The sequence below is a fragment of the Onychostruthus taczanowskii genome, unplaced genomic scaffold, assembly GCF_017590055.1.
Source record: "Onychostruthus taczanowskii isolate IOZ18803 unplaced genomic scaffold, ASM1759005v1 scaffold1, whole genome shotgun sequence".
Classification (NCBI taxonomy): Eukaryota; Metazoa; Chordata; class Aves; order Passeriformes; family Passeridae; genus Onychostruthus; species Onychostruthus taczanowskii.
In genome coordinates, this window is record NW_024496525.1 from 6880374 (window position 1) to 6901949 (window position 21576).

Consider the following 21576-nt stretch of genomic DNA (forward strand, 5'->3'; position numbering starts at 1 on the left):
TCATGACATTATTCTTTCTGGTTTCTTTCTGGTCAGTTGTCTTCCTCTTCACAAGTCTGTGATTTGAGGCTTATTTTACTCAAACTCTTTAGAAGGGACACTTGTGCTTTCCGAGGCCCTGGGTGTGCTCGTTTCCCAGCACTGAGCCTGTGCTCTGTGATGAGTTCATCCCAGGCCCAGCACAGCGTGCGGATGGACACTGACAGACCTGTTCTCCTGCTCTTGCTGTCCCAGCTGAACGTTTGCATCTTGCATCTCTGGAATTCAGACCCATGCTGCCATTGTGTTACTGAGGTACTCAAGGTCACTTCCTGCCATGCTGTTTTTTATTCTTCAGTTCTGTTTCTTTTTTGTGTTACTGAGGTACTCAAGAAATGGTCACTTCCTGCCATGCTGTTTTTTATTCTTCAGTTCTGTTTCTTTCTCTCTAGACTGGTAGGGCTCTCAGAACAAGTTAGTGGATATTAGACTGCAATAATATTAGCTTATCTTACTATATGTGTTTGATTTTATTCTTATTTCAGTTTGTATATATGTGCTATCTAATTAACATGGTCAGAAAACTTTATTAAGTACCTCCACCACTTCCTGGAATAATGGAGAAAACCAAAGGAAGGGATCATCAATGTTCCATCTTCAAATGTTTTTAAATTACTCTTTGAGTTGAGGCAGCAGGTGCCTTGTATCCACTTCATCCCTGCCCCGCATCCCATGCCGTCAGCAATGACTTGGGATGTGAAAAGGCTGTGTAGTGATTCAGAAGTATGTAAAAGAGGACCTGACAGACTCCTGTTTCCATCTGGTGATTGTCACAGGCTACCAGAACAGGGCAGAACGTCTGGCTACAGTAATTTGTAAAAACATTGCAGCCTATGCCTGGGGAATGGCTGCTCTTGTCTGTAACAGGTCAGCGCTCCAACGCTGTGCGTGCGGCTGCAGCTGAGGCGTGTTGGGGCGGCTGGCACAGCACATTTCATTCCTGGCACATATGAAGGACTATTGGCTCTAAATATCAGAGTAAGGCTGTTCACTAGCACGGTTGTAGCCAACTTTGTTTTTAAAAGGATTTTTTGGTTAATTTTGACTGGGACAAGGGATTATAACGCAGAAAAACAGATGATCACGGTCGTCAATCTTCTTTGCTTAGGAAAGCAGGCTACAGAATGAAAAGATGCAGCTCCTGCCTAGGCCTGCTCACTGTGCTCATCAACGAGCTGTGAAGGAAAGCGTCAGGGGGTGTGTGGGGGATGTGAGTGTCGGGGCGATGTGTGGAGGGAAGGGGGCCGGCCTGAGTCGCGGCCGATGCCCAGCCATGTCGCAGGCGCTGCCCCGCCGCCCGGGCCGCAGCGGAACCGGCGTGCCGGGCGCGGTGCCGCGGCGGAGGCGCCGCTGTGGCGGCGGAGCCGCGTCCCGCCGGAAGCGCCGGGGCCGGGCCGGAGGCGGGAGGGCGGCGACGGGCCCGTGGGGCGGGAGCGGGGAATGGAGAAGCTGCGGCGGCTGTGGAGGGGCCGCACGATGACCTTCGGGGTGCCCCTGCTGGTGAGCGGGGCGCGGGGAGGCCGCTGGCGGTGCCGGGGGCCGCGGCGGGCGGAGCTCCGCGGGCGGGCGCTCTGCTGCTGTCCCCTCCTCGGCAGCGGCTGTGCGGGGCGGAGAGGGGGCGGCGGGAGCCGTGTGCTGCCCGGAGCTCAGGGACACGGTTATAAAACATACTCCTCAAGATATTCCTAACTGGGAGCTGAGGAAAATGCTTTTTGCGGATGGTTTGGTTTTGTTTTGGGTCTGTTTTTTTTCCTGTGAAGCACCGCTTGTGTTTCTTGTCTTACTTTCTGTAGCTTTTCATTGGGTTTTAAACTGCAGTGGTACTGCTGGTGTGATGATTTGTATATCTAAATAAGCGGAAAGATTTTGAGTGACGTGAGTTGAGGTTATAGGTAGCAGCTGTGCTCAAACTAATGAGTGAGGTGTAACTTTTTAGAGCAGTTGAGGGTGAAGGATTAAAACAAAATTATAAGTCTCACTTACACACACTATGTCTGTAGATAGTGCACATTAGGTTGCACTTCTCTGTCCTAAACACCTGTGTTCATTAGGGGAAAAATGAAAAAATACAGAGGCACTTATGGATAAAAACTCGGGAAGGAGGACAAAGCAGCACCAAGGCCAGTGTGGTTTCTGTTTGTGCAATTCGTATCTCCTTATCCATCTATATAGTTGGTTTGGAAAAAGTAAACAAACTTCAAGGTGGATAAAGAATAAGGCAAAGGATAATTCAAATTTTATAGAGCTACTAGAGAAATCAGTGCCATCTTCCTCAAATATTCAGCAGCATGCCTTGGAAAATGGAGTGGATCAAAGAAGGACATTGACACTTGTTAGAGTTAAAAAAGTTTAAGGCCATTATTTTAAAGGGGTATTCTATAGTTCTGATGTTCTATAGTGAAGGTTACTGATGAAGTATCTTTTCTAGAAATATTGATGAAGGCATTTGTAAGAAATGGAAACAGTTAAGCCAAGCAGACCAACAAAACAGTGTGATAATACCACAACTACATGAAATCGTTTGCATCAGCAGCTCTATTCCATGCTGTTGCACACAAACTCTGCCTACAGCACCTTTCCTGAAGTGATGATGCACAGTGTTACAGCTCGTCAGGTATCCTGCTTGCCTGCATGTGTACCCGAGAGGCTGTCCAGAACTGTGCTGCTTTCGTGCTTAGACCAAATTTATTTTGGGTTTGGATTTTTCATGTATGAGTGCTCTGACGATATTCTTCAGTTTAACAACACCTTGCTTAGATGTTAAAGGTTGGATATAGTTTTAGTTTATGGTGCTTTCTGTTATGTAATTATTTGAGGCTTGCTACTTCCAGAATCGGGGAAGATCAGGCAGTTTAGTATTCTCTGGTGCAATTTTAACTCTGTGGAAGGCCTGGGGAAAATACTGTGTGATTAAATTATAGATACTTAGAGGTGGTGACCTAGTGGAGGAGAAAAAATCACCACTGCTTTTTAATAATTAGAGTATCAGATTAACTAGTAGTAGGTGAGGAGATTCAACTGATACACAAGATTCTGATTTTGATAAAACTTTCTACATTATCTTCCCTGTAAGAATTTCATTTCAGAGAAATAGGGCAAAGATATGTTTCTTATCTTTTTAGTTCTCAAAAGGATTTAAAAGATACTATAAAATATAGTTACCACGTGCTTGCCAAATTAAAAGGTATCTTTGGAGGTAAGGTAGGTCCTGCAGACATAATGTGGGCTGTATTTTTGTGAAAAAACAGAAGTGTCATTACAAGATGGAGGAACTTGTCAAAAGCAGAGTGGAAAACATGAAACAGGATTGTTCCTGTGTACTCAGTCCTCAGCTGGAGTTACTTTTTAGCTCTGTGGTGCCATTCTGCCACGGTGCCGTGTGGAGGTGATGAAGACGAACTGTAAAGTCTAGAGGAAAGCAACATAAAAGGTTAAGCTGACATTCTACCTTTAAGGAATGCTTGAAGGAATTGGCTTAGTTTGTTTTAGACAAGTCTGCAAAGTTCTGTACATTGTACACTGAGAGTAGTGATTGCCTTTTATCACTTGGGAAAGTACCCCCAAGAGAGGTGATGGTGTGTTAGGAAAATACTGCTGTTTTTTGGCAAATATATGTAACTGATATATAACTAGGGGTTTTAAGGTGAGCTTGAACAGCCAGCTGGCAGCAATGGCATAGATTGTCTCAGTTCTGCTTCAGCGCTGGAGCCAGGACCAGCATCCCAGGCCAGGCCTGTGGTTGTACTTTTGGCCATCCCCAGTGTTCTTGCAAGGTTTTCCGTAGGTCATAGCAGGAATTTTTGAGGCTGGTTTCTTTGACTTTGTACTGCCTAATTTCATTCTGTTCCTGTTGCGACAGAGCTCTTTCCTCCAGACACAATATTGTATAGAGAATTTTCTATTATATTGCTTTCCAGGGTTTCATGTCTCCCTGCCTTAAAATTATTCTTCCTTGTGAATACTTCAGAGTGTTTCTGACTTGCTGCCCAAAGGCTTCCCGGGGAGTAAGAAAAAGGAAAATTCGTGCAATTGTCAGTTACCCAGCTGTCTATGGAGCTCTGAAGGCACCTCTTAAGCTGAACAGAATTGTGCTAAAAGATCAATTACAGCAAAAATGACAGTGAATCTAGGCAAAGAATCAGAAGGAGCATGCTTTTGCAATCCTTTCAATTCTGCTGAATTTGTTAATAATATTGAAACTAAAGGTTTCTGTTAGATTATTACATTCTGTACATAATTTTCTTCTCTCTAGACTGATGCAGGACTTTTCTTCAGTACTGCTGAACTTTTCATCAGTACCATGTTTGTTTTTTTGATTTGAATAAAAAATCTCTGTGTCAAAATCGCTAAGGCTCCATGGTCAAAGAAATCCTAATTCAAAGAAAATGGGTGTCTCATCATCCACCCCACAAAATATATCTGTATAAGATTTCTTAGTTTTTAGTGTAAGTTATCCTGATAGTTTTTTATTTGTTCATTTGGTCTTGGGGCTGCTAGAATATTTCAGTGGAATAGGAATTTTCATGGTTAGTCTTTAAACTTCATACTGACACTAGTTTTCAGAGTAAGATGTGTAAATCACAGTTTTCAGTGGTACTTTCTCAGTAGCTGAAAAAAGTGTTTCTTTGTGAGCAACAACAAAACTGTAGGGGCTAGGACTTGAACTTGCAGGAGACGTTGCTTTGTGAATTTTTCTGTAACTTTATAAAATTTGCAGATATAGTATCTCTGTGTGGCATGAACAGTAAGCATGCTGGAGACAGCGATGTAACCTGGTATGGAATGTCTCAGCAGCTTGAATGTGATCAAGTGAGTAATCCCAAAGCATTTCTGAAGGTGGTACCATCTGTCTAGATGTTGGGATGAGCTCCAGCAACCTTACAGGTGTATCTGAAATTTGCTGTTGCAGTAGAGGGCTGTGCCACCTCTGTGGTAACTTAAACATCTTTGTCACCTATATTGACATCTCTGTTTGCTATTTTGATTACAGGAACTCTTTCCTAATCACATAAAGTTTAACTTACAAGTCTTCAGCATTCATGGCTCTATTATAAAAGGAGGGCTTCAGTTTCTGCTGCTTTATATTCCACAATCAACTCTACCTGAGCAAAAGGGATGTGTCTGTCAATGTCATACTGCTGCAGTGATGCTTCTGTAAGATCCTGAGAGAGCAAGGCTCCTTGGCTTCCTGCTGGTGCATCCAGCATCACACCTTCCTTATGGGACACTCAACATGTAAGGTCACCTCTCTGGTACATTTGGAATATTTGAAGTCTGCTGGAAGTTAATTTTTTTCCAACAGGTTTAAATGATGGCTCTGTATCATTAAGGAAACAAGTCTGGATTTCAAAATTGCAAAGTAGTGACAAATGTAAAACACGTGTTAAAACCCCCCCTATTCTTTCATATGCTCACAGCACTTCCCAAGACTTGCCTTTGTGGTTGTGTCTCCACCTGATTCTAGGCAAGGATTTTTCAAACTCTCCGAGTTGCAAAATGAATGTATACATGCAGTTCCAGTTCTGTCAGTATGTTACAAGGGAAAAAATTATGTTCTGAGTATCTGAAGTGACATTCTAGCAGAAGGAAAATATAGTCTATGGTTCATTTGATGATTTTTATTGCACACCTAAAATAAGTATATCACACTGTGTGTATAGTAATGCAGATTTTCAGATTTGCACTATGTTACAACATTCTCCGTCCCTATTGCTGTAGATTTTGACTTCCTTTTCCTGGGGTTTTGTGGGGTTTTCCCCCTCATCCTGTAATGACTGCTTTTACAAGTACTTTGCTTCTCCTTGTGGATCTTGTCTTCGGTGTTTTACATGTCGTGTCTAGTATTGCCAAAGCAGGAGGTACAGGCAGCTGTGCTTCTGCTTTGCATCTCCTGTTCATCTGTGTGTCTTTGAATCCACAGTGTGGAGCTGTTCCAGACAAAACCAGCCCTGGAGCTGTTAGTGCTTGAGTGGAAGCCAGAGTGTTCAGGCTGCATGGGCTTCTGTGAAGTCCAGTTTTTGCAGTCTGAATTAGCTGACTTCCATCTTTCAGTTGACTGTTAGGTCTTAAAACTTCTGTTTCATTTCAAAGCATAAAGAGTGCATTTGCATAGTTTAATGCTGTTAGAATGGACTAATCTGGCACTTGGGGCGTCTGAGGTTCTCTGTTGAGCCTCAGAACAGAAGTCCAGACTTCCAGTGTTTAGTCCTGCCCCAGGTCTCCCACTTCTTCAAAGGATTGTGGTGGTAAAAGATTCACGTTTATTCTACAGAATGTTTAATCTTCATTTTTTGCCCAGGATTAGCAAGAGGGAAATAATACTTACTGTGGTTTCTTTTTATGTTCTTTCATGCAGGTTTCAGTTTATTGCAGTTTTGATCAGGGCCTAACACATCACAAGAATAGCAGCTTGCCACAAGATGTAAACACTTTCTTACTGTAGTTTTCCTTGGCTACATTTGAACTTGTGAGTTGTGGAAATGATAATTTTAATAAGGAATTTAAATTTTGTTTTTTAGAAGCTGATGGAGAAAATGAAGGTGGTGTTCAGAAACTGCAGCTCAACTACCAGGACAGACTTGGATTTCTAACATCTGCAGCTGCAGAGTGAAATTCCTTTGCTGTCTGACCAGCCCAAGCAGTGTGTGTAATGCAAAATGACAGTGCTGTGGCTGAAAATGCCCTTTTTTGCTCATGTTCACATTGAGGAACGTATGGGTTTCTATCTCATCTGTATTATTCTTAGATTGATTTCTATTACATGCATTTTCTTTGGTTTAAAACCTATTATGAGTTGGACATTTCACACAAAATTGTGAATAATAAAATAAGAATAACAGCATAACAAAAGTTTTGTTTCCTTTAAGACATTGAATAGTAAGATTGAAAGGTTATGGACAGGATTTTTTTTTTTTGTTCTCTGGCCTGTAGCCATTCATATTTGCAATCTTTAAAATCATGGCTTTGAACATTTTCTTACTGAGCCAATTAACCTGATACCTTGGGCCAGATTTAATATTCTGCACATGTTCTACACGCTGTGCAAACTACACTCTGCTTTATCATTCAGTAACAATTGGCTCCAGTTTGTACCAGCAGCTGTGTCCTGAATGCCAGCATGGTCATCTACTGCTGTATTTCACCCCTTTTTGAGTGCAGTTCAGCCTTTCTACAGTGTGAGATTCTAGCACATGCATTAAGTCAGAGCATTTGCTTCCTCGATGGACCTTTGAATGAAATAACTCCTGATGGTGCATGGGTTTGGTTTCTGCTTTCCCTCAAAGGAGACCTCTGGTGTGAACTTAAAGTTATTTCCATTTTTGTAGGCAAGAAGTAAAGGTAGATCCTCTTTTTCTTCCACTCAGGGTGAGGAGAGGATTTAGTAAGTTTCTGAGAAGATGCTGCACTGTTTTTCTCTCTTCTCTGCAGTTGGAGTGTTAGAGCCAAGTGCAGGAATGGCTGTGGGAAATAAACTTTCGAGGGTCAGAGCTGGCAGAGGGGGGCGCTTCAGGTTAAGATGACTTGCCTGGTTTTTTCTGGGATTGGCAATTTGCCCTGCTACTTTATTTAGGGAAAAGATAAGAGACTTCAGTCTTCTGGACTGCCAAATTGCCATCTTTCACCAGTCTCGCGCTGCACATCTGACAGTTCTTTTAAAAGGAACCCCCAAAACTCTCTTTGCTGTGATCACTGCAAACTAAACTAAATTAATTCACTACTGGTCTAGTTTTGAAGCTCCTGATGAATAGCTGGAGAGTTCTGTAGCAGCAGTCTTAAAGGAGAGGTTAGAAAATTACCATGTTCCTTCTTTGTATACATAACATTTTCTAGCACCGCATGGTTTGTGTTGGCAGCACTAAACGTGGTGATTTGGTTAATTTAGGGATTTATGACTTTGTAATTGTCTTTCATGACTGGTGCTGTAGTAGGAATGGCTTTCTCTAACAACAGGGATGCCTATAACATGGCATTTTGCTGGTACTGCCAGAGAAGCAGTTTCTTACTATTTTGTTAACCCGGTGAAGTGAAGTTGGTTACTTTAGATTATGCAGGAAACTAAAAAAGGGATCTGTTGTAAGTCCTAAGTTCTGCTGTTATGAGCCCTCAATGACCACCCACTGTAGTTGGTGACAAGTACAAGTATTTCCCATCCTAAGATGTGGTTCAGGGGATCTGATACCATCTATAACTGATTGCATAACATACTTTCCAATGGAGACATGAACAAATAGAATTTTTAAAAGAATGTTATTAAAGAGAATTTTATGTCATTTTTTTGCATAAAATGTTTATTGAGGTTGCTGAGTGTATGTGACAGATGGTGCTCTTATGTCACATCCTATCTTTCATTTTGTTTTGGAACATGCAAGTCTTCCATGCATGCATAATTGCATTACAACATTGTAGGGAGTTTTTTGTGTACTCATTGAAACATAAAGGAATAATCCAATGTGGGATCTTTCATGGGGGTTGTGCTAGCAGTGCTATTAAGCTGTTTGCTTTGGTGTTAAATGCTGGCTCACTAGTAATGGTTAATGACCTTTGCCTCCCTAAGTTAAACTTGAGGTGTAAAGGAAAAAATGAGATGTTACTATCATTTCATCAATCTGCTGAGAGCATTCAAGTAACGAGACAGATGATGTTCACTATGTAATGTTTTTTTCTCTGCATTGTGAAGCAAGTAAAATGAATAGTTCCCTCACAATAAAAGAATGCAGGTATTTATGAACTTTGCAGCTTGAGTATCCTTCAGATGCCAATGCCTTCATATTTTATAATGTACATTAAGTATCTGTATGATTTTAAAATTGTAATGAAAAAAATTAATTTTTATTATATGTGACATTACTTTTCTCTCTTCAGTTAACAGGAGAGTGAACTTGATCCTGACTTCATTAGAATGGTGCCAACCTAACTTATATTTATATTGTATCCTGAATAGCTTCTACTGTCTTTTTATGCCCGGACTAGTGGATGGAACATACTGGATTTCGCTGTTGCTTTCGGGTTACATTGGGCAAATTTGTACATTGTTGGTGCTTTTTTAACTGAAGAGTGTTTTGCAAAGAATGTAGGGATTATCTTTGTTTCACAGTTTGGGCAATTAGAAAAGTATGTGAGACATACAGAATATGCAAAGCCAACAAGCCAATAATGGTGCTGGAAATTTTGAGTCTTATCCTGCTTCTAATTATTTTGACTGGTGATTCTCACTGGTTCACTGTTGTGTATAAATACAGCCAGCTGAAATTAAGGTAGTGAGGGCATCTTCCCTCACAGTGCACCAGAAGAGAAAGGAAACATTTAAAGCCAAGACTCATAGTTTTACTCCATGCATTGTCAGTCACTGAGTCCTTTGCTACCTTTAATAGTATTACAGTTGCATAAATTCATTTATACCTTCTTTTATTGGCTTTTGAGCACAGTTTTCAAAAAGCTAATTGACTGAATAGCTGTCCATAGCTGCTCTGGCTTGTGTAGATGAATGCAATTCATGCTCAGGGCTGTCAGCTGACTATATTGATATGCTGTTGGTTGATTAAATAAGTGCTGAATATGACTGATTCTGGTCTGGTTTTGCAGTAAAGTCAGACATCATTTTTGGTTCTTTAGAACATTGGTCAAGTGGGCTTGTAAACATATTATTTAGATTCTTTGTGTGTATCCTGTACTTCGCAAAACTATTTAATCTTAGTCCTAACCTTCCAGCCTTACACTGTGTAATATTTCAGCAGCATTTGTACTTTCTTACAGCATCAATGTGCTTTGTCTCTGATGGTGCTTAACTGATGTTTCATGGTAAGATAAATCAGCCGTTGCAGTACTGGAAATGTAAAGGCAACCATACTGGTAATGCCTGATAAGCTAAATGTGCCAACTTGGTACGCTGCTTCTGCTGTATGAAGAGCAAAGGTACATCACAAACCAAGTGGGTTTTTTCCTCTTAGTAGTACCAAGGCGTTGTGAGTAAAACTGCAGCGTCAGGCCAAAACCTGAATTCCAAAACAGAGCATGAGAGGTGCGTGCATCAACTTCTCTGCTGTGTGTAGCTGCAAATATAAAATGCACTGTGTCGCGGATGGTCGCTGTCAAACAAGCGACAGGATGTGATGAGACCAAGTGAGTAGCATGTGACTTACTTCATACAACAACCTTGCAAAAACTTGATTTTTCATAGTTGCAGTGTACATTACAGAGTTTTCACACTAAAGAATGTAATACTTCCTCTTTAGTTTACAGCATGGCTTTGGAAGCCAAAGTCTTCCAATTGTTCGTGTTGCATCTCATAACAGGATATATTCCATACATGTTTATTTTTGAGCAGATTAATTTTTAATTGATGTCATAAGTGATTGCTGCTTTCTGCCTGGTTTAATAACTGAACCATTTCTAGTGCAGTTGCTTTTGCCTTGCCATAGACATTCTTTGACGCATGCTAATACGAAAAAAAGGCAATGAGCTCTGGTTTGTAATAGCCATAAACTTGTCTATAGCATTTCAGATTTGTGTTTATTAGGACTTAAAGTTTATTAACACAGTGGCTGTAAATTAACGTAATACTTGTTAGGAATTAAAGAAGATCAGCTAATGAAAATTTATGCTGAGGTGTCAACCATGTTAAAATTCAATTACAGTCTGATCCTTGAGATTTTTAGCATTTGTGCTACCATATCTTCATCTGACAAATCTTCTGATTTGATTGAATAAATCTTGAATAATGTCCAAGTTGTTTTTAACCATTTGGAGCACTTTATTTCCTGCTTTCTGTTATTTTTTTCTTACCAAAATACTGACACAAGGAAGACCTTTCTTTTTTTTTTTTTTTTTTTTTTTTTTTTTTTTTTTTTGTCTTACTGAGTATTTTGATGATTCAATATCTGCAAGATCATTAATCCCTTGAAACATTTATGGCACAAGTATGATGCCATCCAGTTTTTGGTCATTCATATTTCTAGTTGCTGAAACCATCATATGGTTCTGTTGATACCATATGATGATTTTTCTGATTGGCTTTCTGACGCTAGTGGTCTAGTGGCCTAGCAACTGGGTGTTCAAATTGCAAAATTTGTGTCTGTTTGACTTGATACCATATGATGATTATCTGATTGGCTTTCTGATGCTAGAGGTCTAGTGGCCTAGCAACTGGGTGTTCAAATTGCAAAATTTGTGTCTGTTTTTATTATCAGTTGGATTTTAAGGCTTTTTGAAAGGGCCAGAAGGAGGCTCTGGAGCCTTTAACTCCTGGCTGTTGATGAAAAGTTTCTTCTTCTTTGGTTAGAGTCCATCAGTTCTGGGGTACCAGTCTGTACCTTAGCAGTGTTGAAGTGTGTGCGTGGAGAGAGTGTTTGTGTGGTTCTGAGTAATTTTACCTGCTTGGTGGGAAGTAATGCAGTCCTGCAACTTTGAGAATGACTAAGTGTAGAAGGCAGGTTTTTGTTTCCAATTTCTAATTCTTTGTGGCCACAGTGACATGAACTTCCACTTTCCAGAATGAACATGCACTGTGACTAACCTGCACAGCATAATTATAACAATTCTTGGACACTGGCCATTGCTGCAAACCTAATATGTAGTAAGAATTCAGCCAGCAGTGCGTGGAAAACAGCAGTTCAGCTACAGCCTGTAATGAAGGACTGTAACAGCAAAGTTGCATGATGAAAGAGGGTAGTGGTGGTGGGTTTTGTTTGGATTTTTTTCCTACTTTGACTCAGGTCCTTAGAACTTCCTCATCCTTCCACCTTCCTTAGATGTGTGTCTCTAGATGTGAAGCCTTTTGGCCTCCTATGTATCTGCATTAACAGAGAACAGCAGACACTGTGAGGCCAGAGCAGTAGCAAGGGACCTGACTCTTACACAAAGTAGCTAGATTTCTAAGCTAATTTTCATGTCTCTTTTTAAACAATACTTCATCTTTGGATGGTCTATCCATTTCTAATGGTAAAAATACATACACAGTTTTGTGATAGCACTCTCTCATAAGAAAGAATAATATAATGATTTCTTATGTGGATATGAAGTCCTTCCCTTTCTCCCTTTATTATTCTTAAGCTTCACAGGCATGGAGGAAATTGCAGGATAACTAAGGAGTAATAAAAGGATAGGTGTGCTGGATGTGATTTCTTAGCCTGGGTGATAATATGTTATTGAACTATAGCTACAGTCATGGTCTGTTCCGAAGCTTAATTAGATCTGTTACTCACAGACATCAGAGTAAGTCAGCGTGGCACTGCTACTTCCCCATAGAGTTTGAAAATTTGTGAGGATAAAACCTGTGGCAGTGAGGTAAAGGTTCCTTTGCTGCCATTATGTCAGGAAACCACATGGGGAGGGAAAAGAAGGGGTAAGAGGAGAGGAAGTCCCTGGAAAGTCTGAGTCATGTAGCAGCTGTCTTTGTAAGAAGGAGGAAATGTGTGAAATCCAGGCTCAGAGAGTGGAAGAAGGCACCCATACTTATTTTCTGAAGTATTATTTTCTTCAGCTCCTGGTGTTTCTGTTGGAAAAATAGTATAGTCTCTTGGTACATGAATTGGGTCAGTATGCACAGTATTTTTTTGTAGGTGTGCAAAGCGTTCTTTTCTGTAGCAGTCCTAACACATCTGTTTTCATTCTGTTTTCAGCTCTATCTCATTGGAGGATCTTTTGGACTCCGTGAATTTGCTCAGATAAGATACGATGTTCACGAACTACATGGCAAGGTAGTTTAATTTATTTTGTTTGCTTTTCATTTCCTTATGCCCACATGCTGCTTTCTAAAGAATTGATAGGACAAGCAAACTTGGTGTAGGGGATTTGCCTTTCACTGCTTGGCCCTGAGCTACAGCTGGGTCTCGCAGGCAGTAGGCAGAGCAGGTGATGATAAAGAGACCGACATGATGATGAATCCTTTGCCATCCGTGAAAAAATCAACATAAATAATAGAAACATTTTGTTCATTTGGTTGATTCTAAGTGACAATTCTGAATCCTGAGAAGGAAGTGCAGCATGTCAGAAGGAGGTTATTATGAGGGTACTGTATCCAATTTAGACTAGGAAAACTGATATTTTAAAGGGTTCGGTTTTCAAACAATACTTGGCAGTGAGCATATAATGTTAGATGGTTTCCAGGGCTTGGCTGTGCATTGACTGAGACAAGCAGGTACCTTTGACAATGTGCTACATCCTGTTCTTTAAGCCTTGTGAAGGAAACAGGAGCTAGTCTCTACCCATTGTGTCAGATTATCTTGTATATAAGAAGCCTTTTTTAAAATGAACCTGAAACCTTCTTTCTGAGGGAAAAAGCATGTTTACTAGTGCTACTTATCCCTCCAAGTTCAAAATTGCATATGAAATTATCTGAAAGGAGTGTGTCAGTTTACCAGAAAGTTATATTGGCTTGCTTTCCTTGGTTTGGTAATATGCAGGTTTGCTATTGCAATGCAGAGAGACTTTCTGGTCTCTCTGGTTTCTCAGAGCCGCTGCAGGTTGCACAAAGCTGTTTTAAAGACTCTATGCAATTTTATAGAAAAAAAAAGTTGTGCAGGACTCTGGATACTGTGGGTTTCAACTGTGGTGAATTTGAGATCCTCAGCTGTTGAGAGTCAGGAGGAAAAAATCCTTTGTTTTGTCTTAGACACTTGTGGACCATGTGAATGACTTTAATTATTCCTCATGGTTCTCTGTGTTGCATACCTGGTTATGACCTTCCATGCAGCCTGTAGCCCACTCCTGCTCAGAACTGAGTATGACAGAACCTGTAGATCAGGGAGAGTAATCTTACAAACCTTTTCTCTAGTGCTGTCTTCTAGCACTAGAGAAGAGTGCTTTTTTTCTATAATTTCTAGCCTTTTAGGACCAGTTGGAACCTTTTAAGTTTTTCTCCAACCAGATGGGGGATCACAGTGGAGCAGGAATTTGCCTGTTGTGTTTCTTTTAGTTTTTGGGTCAGATTCGTACTCAGTGTATTGCATTTGACCCCCATGATTTGCACTGTGATAGCAACTCAGGGAAAAACACTGTTAATAGTTGTGCTAATTCAGGACTACGTGACTCTTTTTCCCAGCGTTTGTAATCAAGGGAAGCATTACTGAGTTTGTCAGTAGTACATGAAAGCTCTGAGTGGCAGCTGTTTCATCCTGGAGTTCTTAAACTCTGAAAAGCTAAAAGAGGACTTCTGGTTTAGGCTCTAGCCATTACTTAAGTCTGCAGCATCACTTTTGTGTTTTCTTTTTCTTTTCCATGCAGTTTTATTCAGAAGTAGATGACATTGAAGTAAAGAACAGTGCAGTATTGGCTCAGAACTAGCAACACCAATTTTGGGCGTGTTTGTAGATGGACAAATCAAAGCAATGTGTTTCATTCATTTGTGCTTCTATGTCCATAAAAACAGAGCTGAAAGCCATTCTAATTCACTAAATAAGACAGCCAATGAGACTTGAATGTATTTTAATGGATAAAAAAATCTAGTTTAAAATGTACATGGAACTCGGGAAAAGAATGTTAATATGAGTAATTTAAAAGTGCTGTTAAAATCCTGATGCTTTTCTCTTGTAACAGAGTTGTAGTACTGTAAATCCTTATCAGAACAGGGACAGATGGACTAGTGCTCTTATTGGGGGCTTGGATGCAAAAATGCAATAAGCAATAAAAGAAATAAGATTTTGTTTTGTTACAGCTTCTCCTTCAGAATAATAAAAATATGTAATTAAATAATAGTTTCAATACAAGAAGCTCTGAAGACTTTCACAGAATTTAAATGAATTAAGCTTCATAGTCCTACTGCCAGAAAAGGTAGGATTATTATTTACATTTTACTGCTCAAAAAATGGAGGTTGCACAAATCCTAAAGCAGGCTAGGATTCATAACACCCAAGTGCCTGTCTTTTTTGATTATTTTTTAGGGATGGGCAAACTCCAGTATGTCACTTTCTGTAAGCATGATTCCTGAATGTTTTCTTGCTAATTCAACTGCTAAAAAGACAAAACTTAAATAATCCTTTTGTGGTCAATCTCTAATGCATTTCAGATGCTAAACTATGATCCTTTGCCTTGAAAAGCACCCATTCTTTTCCTTTTACCTTTTCCTCACTCTTAACTTCACACTGTGCTTAGAGGGAAATCACATTAGTAAGCAACTTCTCAGTCAAGAGTGATATTCAAAGGCAGCACTGCAGTGGAGCTGCTGCTGTGTAGTCTGTGTTTCAGTGACTGAGGGGCTAGCTTCCACTTTGGGTTCTTGTGCCTTAATGAAAAAAGCTGCATTAGTATTAAAGACTACGTCACTGATGACAAACTGATTTTTGAAGAACATTCCCTGATAAAAGTATTCAAATTCAAGAGAAGATGGTGGTTTGGACTTTTGAGGGAGTATGATTTGGTTGTGGTGCATTGGGCTGGGGTAGCATTAGGTTGGGAGGGAGACAGAACCTACAGCTGTAGGTGGAGTGGGGCTGAGAAGGGGCTGCAAAAGGAGTTGTGTCCTCTTGTTCATTTGGGCTGTGTTTTGGGATCTTGGAGTGCAGCTCAGTCCATGCAGAAGGTAGAGAGACAGAGCCTAGAGCTGCAGCTGAAGAGGGCCTATTAGTATCTAAAGAGCAGATAGTTCATCCATTTAGTTGATCTTTGAGTATCAGGACTTCAGATATGGCCATCTCTTGCAAAAGCAAAAAACCATTTTGGCTACACTTTTATCTTCTCAGAATACCTAGATCAGTCATATTCCCTCAGCACAATGAATGCCCTGCATTTAAAGGAAGCTTACTGAGGCTCTTACTGATGTAATGCTTGTTTATGCTACTCAGAATTCTCCTGAAACTAATTGAGGATTTCTCCATTATCTGTTGTTGCCAAAATGTCCATTAATGGAGAAATCATTAGGTTAGGTAATTGTTCACTTTCTGGGAAGAATTTATGCAAATCAAACTTGGTTACAGAAAACGAGGTATGCTTATGGGAAAACCATGTGGAATTAACAGAGAAGAAATTAGTAGGTTTGTACAAGCATTGTTCCAGATGCCTTTATTCATAAATGGAAGACTAGGCTCTTTCATTGTCTTTCTTCCTGTGTATGTAATTGGAAATGTTTATTTAATTTATATTTTTTTACTGAAAATGTAATTTCTGTTAAATATACAGAAAACATTTTCTCAACTACATATCAATAAATTATTTTTATATACTGTGCACCCATTGTTGTCATTCCAGGTGTTGTATAGACTTGCTGATTCAGATTTAGTTTTGGATATAAGAATCTTGGAACATGGGGTGTGGTCTGTACTGCTGGCTAATAGCTACTGTAGAGAATTGAAGGGAAGTGATATATTAACTACCTTGAATTATGCTTTGTTCCCATGAGCAAATCATTTAGAGTAAGAGAGTTTTTAAGCTCTAAATTGACTCTGTTGAAGAAGTATCATTGCAAGGCAGGTTTTCAGACTTTTGGGATAGGATAAGACTGAATGAGCTCCTCCAGGGTAATGTGTAGCAGAAGCACATCTAAGAAAGCTGGAATCTCTGTGCCATTTTGTTAGGAAACAAAACATCAATTAGTCTTTGAAGTCTGCAAATGTTTCTTGCTGTGGGTTATGTACAATAGTGTTGCATACTTATCTCTTTACAAGCTATGAAGATCCTGTTCACTTTTCTTTTGTTCTGTGCAAAGTGAGTGCACCCCAAAAGTAGAATGCTAAGAAATAATACTCATGTTTTCTGTCTTAGTGAGGTAGAAAGTGGAGGCAGTAAAGAGTCAAAATAATAGAATTTCAATTTCTCCTCTAGGAGTTTTACCCTCATACTGGTTGTTGTGCATTTAAATGTGTATGACTGTTGCATTGTGTTCCAGGAGTTAAAATCCAGATGACAATGAAGGTTCCTGACCTGTTCTTTCACCATTCTCTATGAGCCTTGTGTTCCAGGAGTTAAAAATCCAGATGAAAATGAAGGTTCCTGACCTGTTCTTTCACCATTCTCTGTAAGCAATGAGCCTGTAAACCCAGAAAGGGCATGAAAAGAATGGTGGTGGTGCATGGAAGCATACTCAGTAAGCACACTAGGAGTGTAAAGCCTGCTTTATGCAGACTGCACATTGCCTTTAACATTTCTTAGCTAGTGTTTTTGACCAGTTGGCTGGCATGTAGCTACCCATGAGGTATGGCTTATTGACACCTCTAGAGTGTTATTGTTGCCATTGTGAATCTTCATTTATTGTATATTTGCTTTGTCTTAAGGTACTAGTTCAAGATATTATGTAACTGTGAGGATCTCGACTTTCATTTTGCAATCCTGGACTTGAATTGAGAAAAAGAGCACATGTGTGCAGAAGATTATTCTGGAAACCTTGCTGTCCTTTGAAAAATGAAAGAGAAAAGAAAGTTAATATGATCATTTGTGGCAGTCTGACTTTCTGGTTTACAGCAGGTCTCATAGTGGGGCTTGATGGTGGTGGAAGCATGTTGACTGGTTGGTTATACTCAGAATTACTTAGAATATTGCTAGTTGGTCCCTAGTGCTGTTCTTTAACATTGTGTCTTTAATCTCATTAGTGGTGTCAGGAGACCCTCAGCAGCATGTGATTTAAATAACACCCACTGCTCTCACTGGAAATTTTATATCCATCTTATTCAGCTTCTCTCTTTAGCTGCCTCCTGCACCACAGAGCTCCTCTCTGCCTATCTCACTTAGTCTGTAGAATATAGGTAATTAATGCTGCTCCACTTTACACAGGAAATAGGAAAGTTAATTAATTCAAATATAAGGAATTATTTAAATTCATATGAGTATTAAAAAATTTCCTCAGGTGAGATCCATTACTTCAAGTGTTCTCGGTCAGTGTAAAATAACTAGGAAGAAACAGGAGCAGAGAGCTGACAGGTTTCCATGAGACTTTGTCAAGCAAGAACACATCAGACATTTGCCTCAGAAAAGTGTAGGAAATCAGTCCAGCATTTTCTCGTTGTTATAAGTGTATAGTTAAGAGGTGGTATCTGCCTATTGGAATGCTTTAGTGTTGCTGTCAAAACATTGCTCTGTTCACACATGTACTGCAATGAGTTTCACACTGTTGAGTCCAATGGTTGTAACTGCAGCAGCACAGTGTTTAAATGAGGTTCAGCATCCACCCAAAAAGGGAATACATCTGCAAGTGACTGGACAAGGCTGTGCCTTGTTGCTGGCTGGCACATTCCTGTTGCTGTCCTTACGTAAACTGCCTCAGGTATGTCTGTGGGAGTTGCACATATGGGCATGTCCTGGAGTAGTGCAGTAGAAACTGTTGATTATTGCTTCCATTTTACTTGCCTATAAAGTCCATCTGGACAGGATTTCTGTGCCCCAGGAAAAGTTTGGTTTGTTTCTTTAGTTTGTTTGTTTCAAAAATAAACATTAGAGAATAAAATGTAATTTCAATGTTTGGTGTAATGTTAGTATGGTTTATGAATAATGTTGTGTTTCTATATGTTTCATCATTTTTTCCTTTAAATAATATGTTTCATATAAGGTGAAAATTCTAAAACAAAATCACTTAAACCTCTAAATGTGTCTATAGTGTTTAAAATTACACAAATCATATTATTTATTTTTACTTAGATTTGTGGAATGTCAGTGGATGGTCTCCATCACGACACATACTGCAAGCTACTAGATGAGTCTGGTTTACTGCAAGCTGACTTGTTTATCTTAGTTGAGGACCTGCTTCTGTGTTAAAACCCAGTATTTGCTCTAGTTGAAAAACTACCAAAGATGCTAAGAATTTAACTGAAATAGGTAGCAAGCTGAAAAGGTGTGTTTTTAATTTTCTTCCACAAACTTTTCTATTGACTGAAAACTGCAAGATATACTTACTGCAATTCTTAGTGGATAAGCATCCATGTTTGAAGTCCTGTTACACTGTGGTGTTCCCCGAGATCCTCAGTCTGACCAAAACTTGATGGACTTCACCATTTCAAGGAGTAATGTGGATAGGACAAGCCACTGTGATTGGACTGGACTGGCAAAGTCCACAGTGTTCTAATAACAATTAGTGGACTGTTTACTGCTACTGGATTGTCCCATGCCTTATGTGTTCTGCAGGCTTACACAGTGTTTTAATAACAATTAGTGGACTTTACTGCTACTGGATTGTCCCATGCCTTATGTGTTCTGCAGGCTTTTTGCTTTATTTTATTCCAAATGGATTTAGATGGATTAAGACTCATCCTCTAGGCTTCCTGGTGTGCAAACATCCCCTACCAATGCTAAGGTCAATTTAAATTACCACTGTTAATACTCAAAAGACTCTAAATGGGTTCTTTGTATTATTAAAGATAAGGAAGTGAAATTTCAGTACCTGCTCAGCTAAATCTGAATGTATGTTTGTGGTGCTGTGCACTATGTCAGGGTTTCATCTTGCTCATTTTTCCATTGCCTTAAGTGAAATGCCTAGTTTGAAATTGCTATCCAGGTTGTCCAGAAAGGTTTGAGAGGAAATGCCACAACATGGATTTCATTCAGTTTTAAAGTAGATATTTAAGAAATATGTTGTGCTCTTTTGATGGATTGAAAAATAGAGATTTAACTTGAGATTTTATTATTATCCCATTGCAGTGAGACAATTACCTTCCTTAGTGTATGAATGTGGTTATATTTCATTTGTGAATAACAGTGAACAACAGGTGACATAAACCTCTATCTAACTTCAAGGTGCAGACAATTTATGGTTTTGTATATATCTTCAAGTGGGACTTAGTTTCTCAAGGAATGCCCTTGTACAGCTGACCGGAGGAAGAGCCTAAGTAGAGACTTTATGCTTCAAGTCAAAAGTATAGATGAATAAAATTTGGTGAGATGAAGCCTGCCCTAGATACTCTTTTGCTTGTGCTTCATTGGCAAACTAGCAGATGTCTTGAAAGTAGAGGAACTCTTATTTACTGTTGTTTGTGCCTGAGGCATTCCTGTATTCTGGAGAATCTGATTCCATAGTTTGTCTTTAAAACATCCTGCTTGATTAAGTGCGAACAAAATCAGAATATTTTCATTTGGTGTTTGGTGGAATATTTTGGATGGGAAAGGTATCCTTTCTGAAACTGTCAGCCAAGGAATGTGGAATCATTTTAGCATCTGTCACTGAACTTGGCAGAATAATCAAGTCTTCTCATCTAGCATTTTAGCATTTATTTATTTATAGCTACATCTTTGTGTGTTTAATTGGTTTCAGCAAGCTGATTACACAAGCGCAGCATGGCAAGGAATTGATGTTGGTGACTATTATTTTCTTCTTTTTCTTTTCCTTAAGCAGGTCAGGTTAGCCTGGGTCTCAAGTCTAATGATAAACTGGCTAATTTCCTTGTATAAGTAGATTTAGTTGATTTTCAAAGACTAAATACATTACTGAGCTTGGCCCTCGGTCATCCAAAAATTAAGAAAATAATATACTGAAATGTTTGTGCAATAGAGAGTGTGAGAGGTATACATTTAGGATTGCTTATACGTGGGAAAAAAGGCTTTGTCAGTCAGTTACCTTTATATCATGAAGCGTGTTTTGCTAAATTACAGCAGACCTTGCTTTCAGGCATGACCTGCTTAGTGGGAGGGGTTTGGAATTGTATATTTAGTCAGGCAGATTGGCTCCTTGTTGATGGCTAAACAGGTATCCTTACAGTGACTTTGTTTCTATTTGCAGGCAGAATTTGGAACTTGTTATGTTTTTTGATCATGGTTCAGAACTATCAAAGGTACTAATTTCAGTCATGCCGTGTGGCACAAAATGAAAGGAGTAGCAAGAGCTCTTCATACCCAGTATTGTGGTGGTACCAGGTGTTCACATGTCTTCTCTCTCCATTCAGTTCAGTCCAGAAGGGTTGTAGAAAATGAGCTCTTTATCCATGTTATTCTTGAAGATTTTGAGGTTCAGCTGTTAGTGTTCTGTTCAGGTTTTTGCACAGATTTCAGCAAAAGCTCAACCATTTTACTTGAGCTCAGATGACTTCTCTACCTTGTCTGTGAAGAGCTGTCTGCTGAATTTGCTATGATACTAGACAGAGATGTGTGTTTCATTTTTTCAGACATCCTTTCAGTTTAGCATATCAACCACCATTTTCTGTAAAAGGCAAAACCAGAGTCAGCTCTGGGATTCAGTAAGAGTTTTGTTGCCACATTCTGAGGCTGGCACTGTGTGTATACTTTTGAATGGTTTCCAGTGATTGGATCTGGCTAGACCAGGTGCTTATTGTCACCAAAGACAGCTTACAGCACTGTAGGATGACTTGGAGTTAAGATATTACCTCACATTATTGAGCCTCTGTGTGATGAAATGCAATATACACTGCAAGTACTAAGAGTTCTTTGTTTAAACAGAAGCATTTTTTTCCATTTTTTACTCGATGGTGGTTCTGTTGTCACATTTAGATTCAGATGAAGAGAAGGTTATTAACTGGAGAAACTCATTCTGATGCCATTGCAAATGGAAGTAATTTCAATACATAAAAAGTTGATAGCTTTTAGATATTTACATTTTATATACTACCAAGAATTCTGTTTGGTTTATTTAAATCCTGTCAATTTGCCAAAATTAATTACTGGTATTTTTGC

The 21576-nt window shown here is 39.5% G+C and overlaps 1 protein-coding gene across 1 annotated transcript in view; it reads left to right on the plus strand.

Annotated features, from left to right (window-relative positions):
- The first annotated feature begins 1417 nt into the window (after positions 1 to 1417).
- LOC121341553 (cytochrome c oxidase assembly protein COX16 homolog, mitochondrial) overlaps positions 1418 to 21576 on the plus strand; it is a 47812-nt gene continuing 27653 nt past the window's right edge. The window contains exons 1-2 of the mRNA XM_041415172.1: positions 1418 to 1539; positions 12657 to 12734. Of these exons, the coding sequence (XP_041271106.1) occupies positions 1480 to 1539; positions 12657 to 12734 (138 nt within the window). The 5' untranslated portion in view covers positions 1418 to 1479. The remainder of the gene's footprint in view (positions 1540 to 12656; positions 12735 to 21576) is intronic.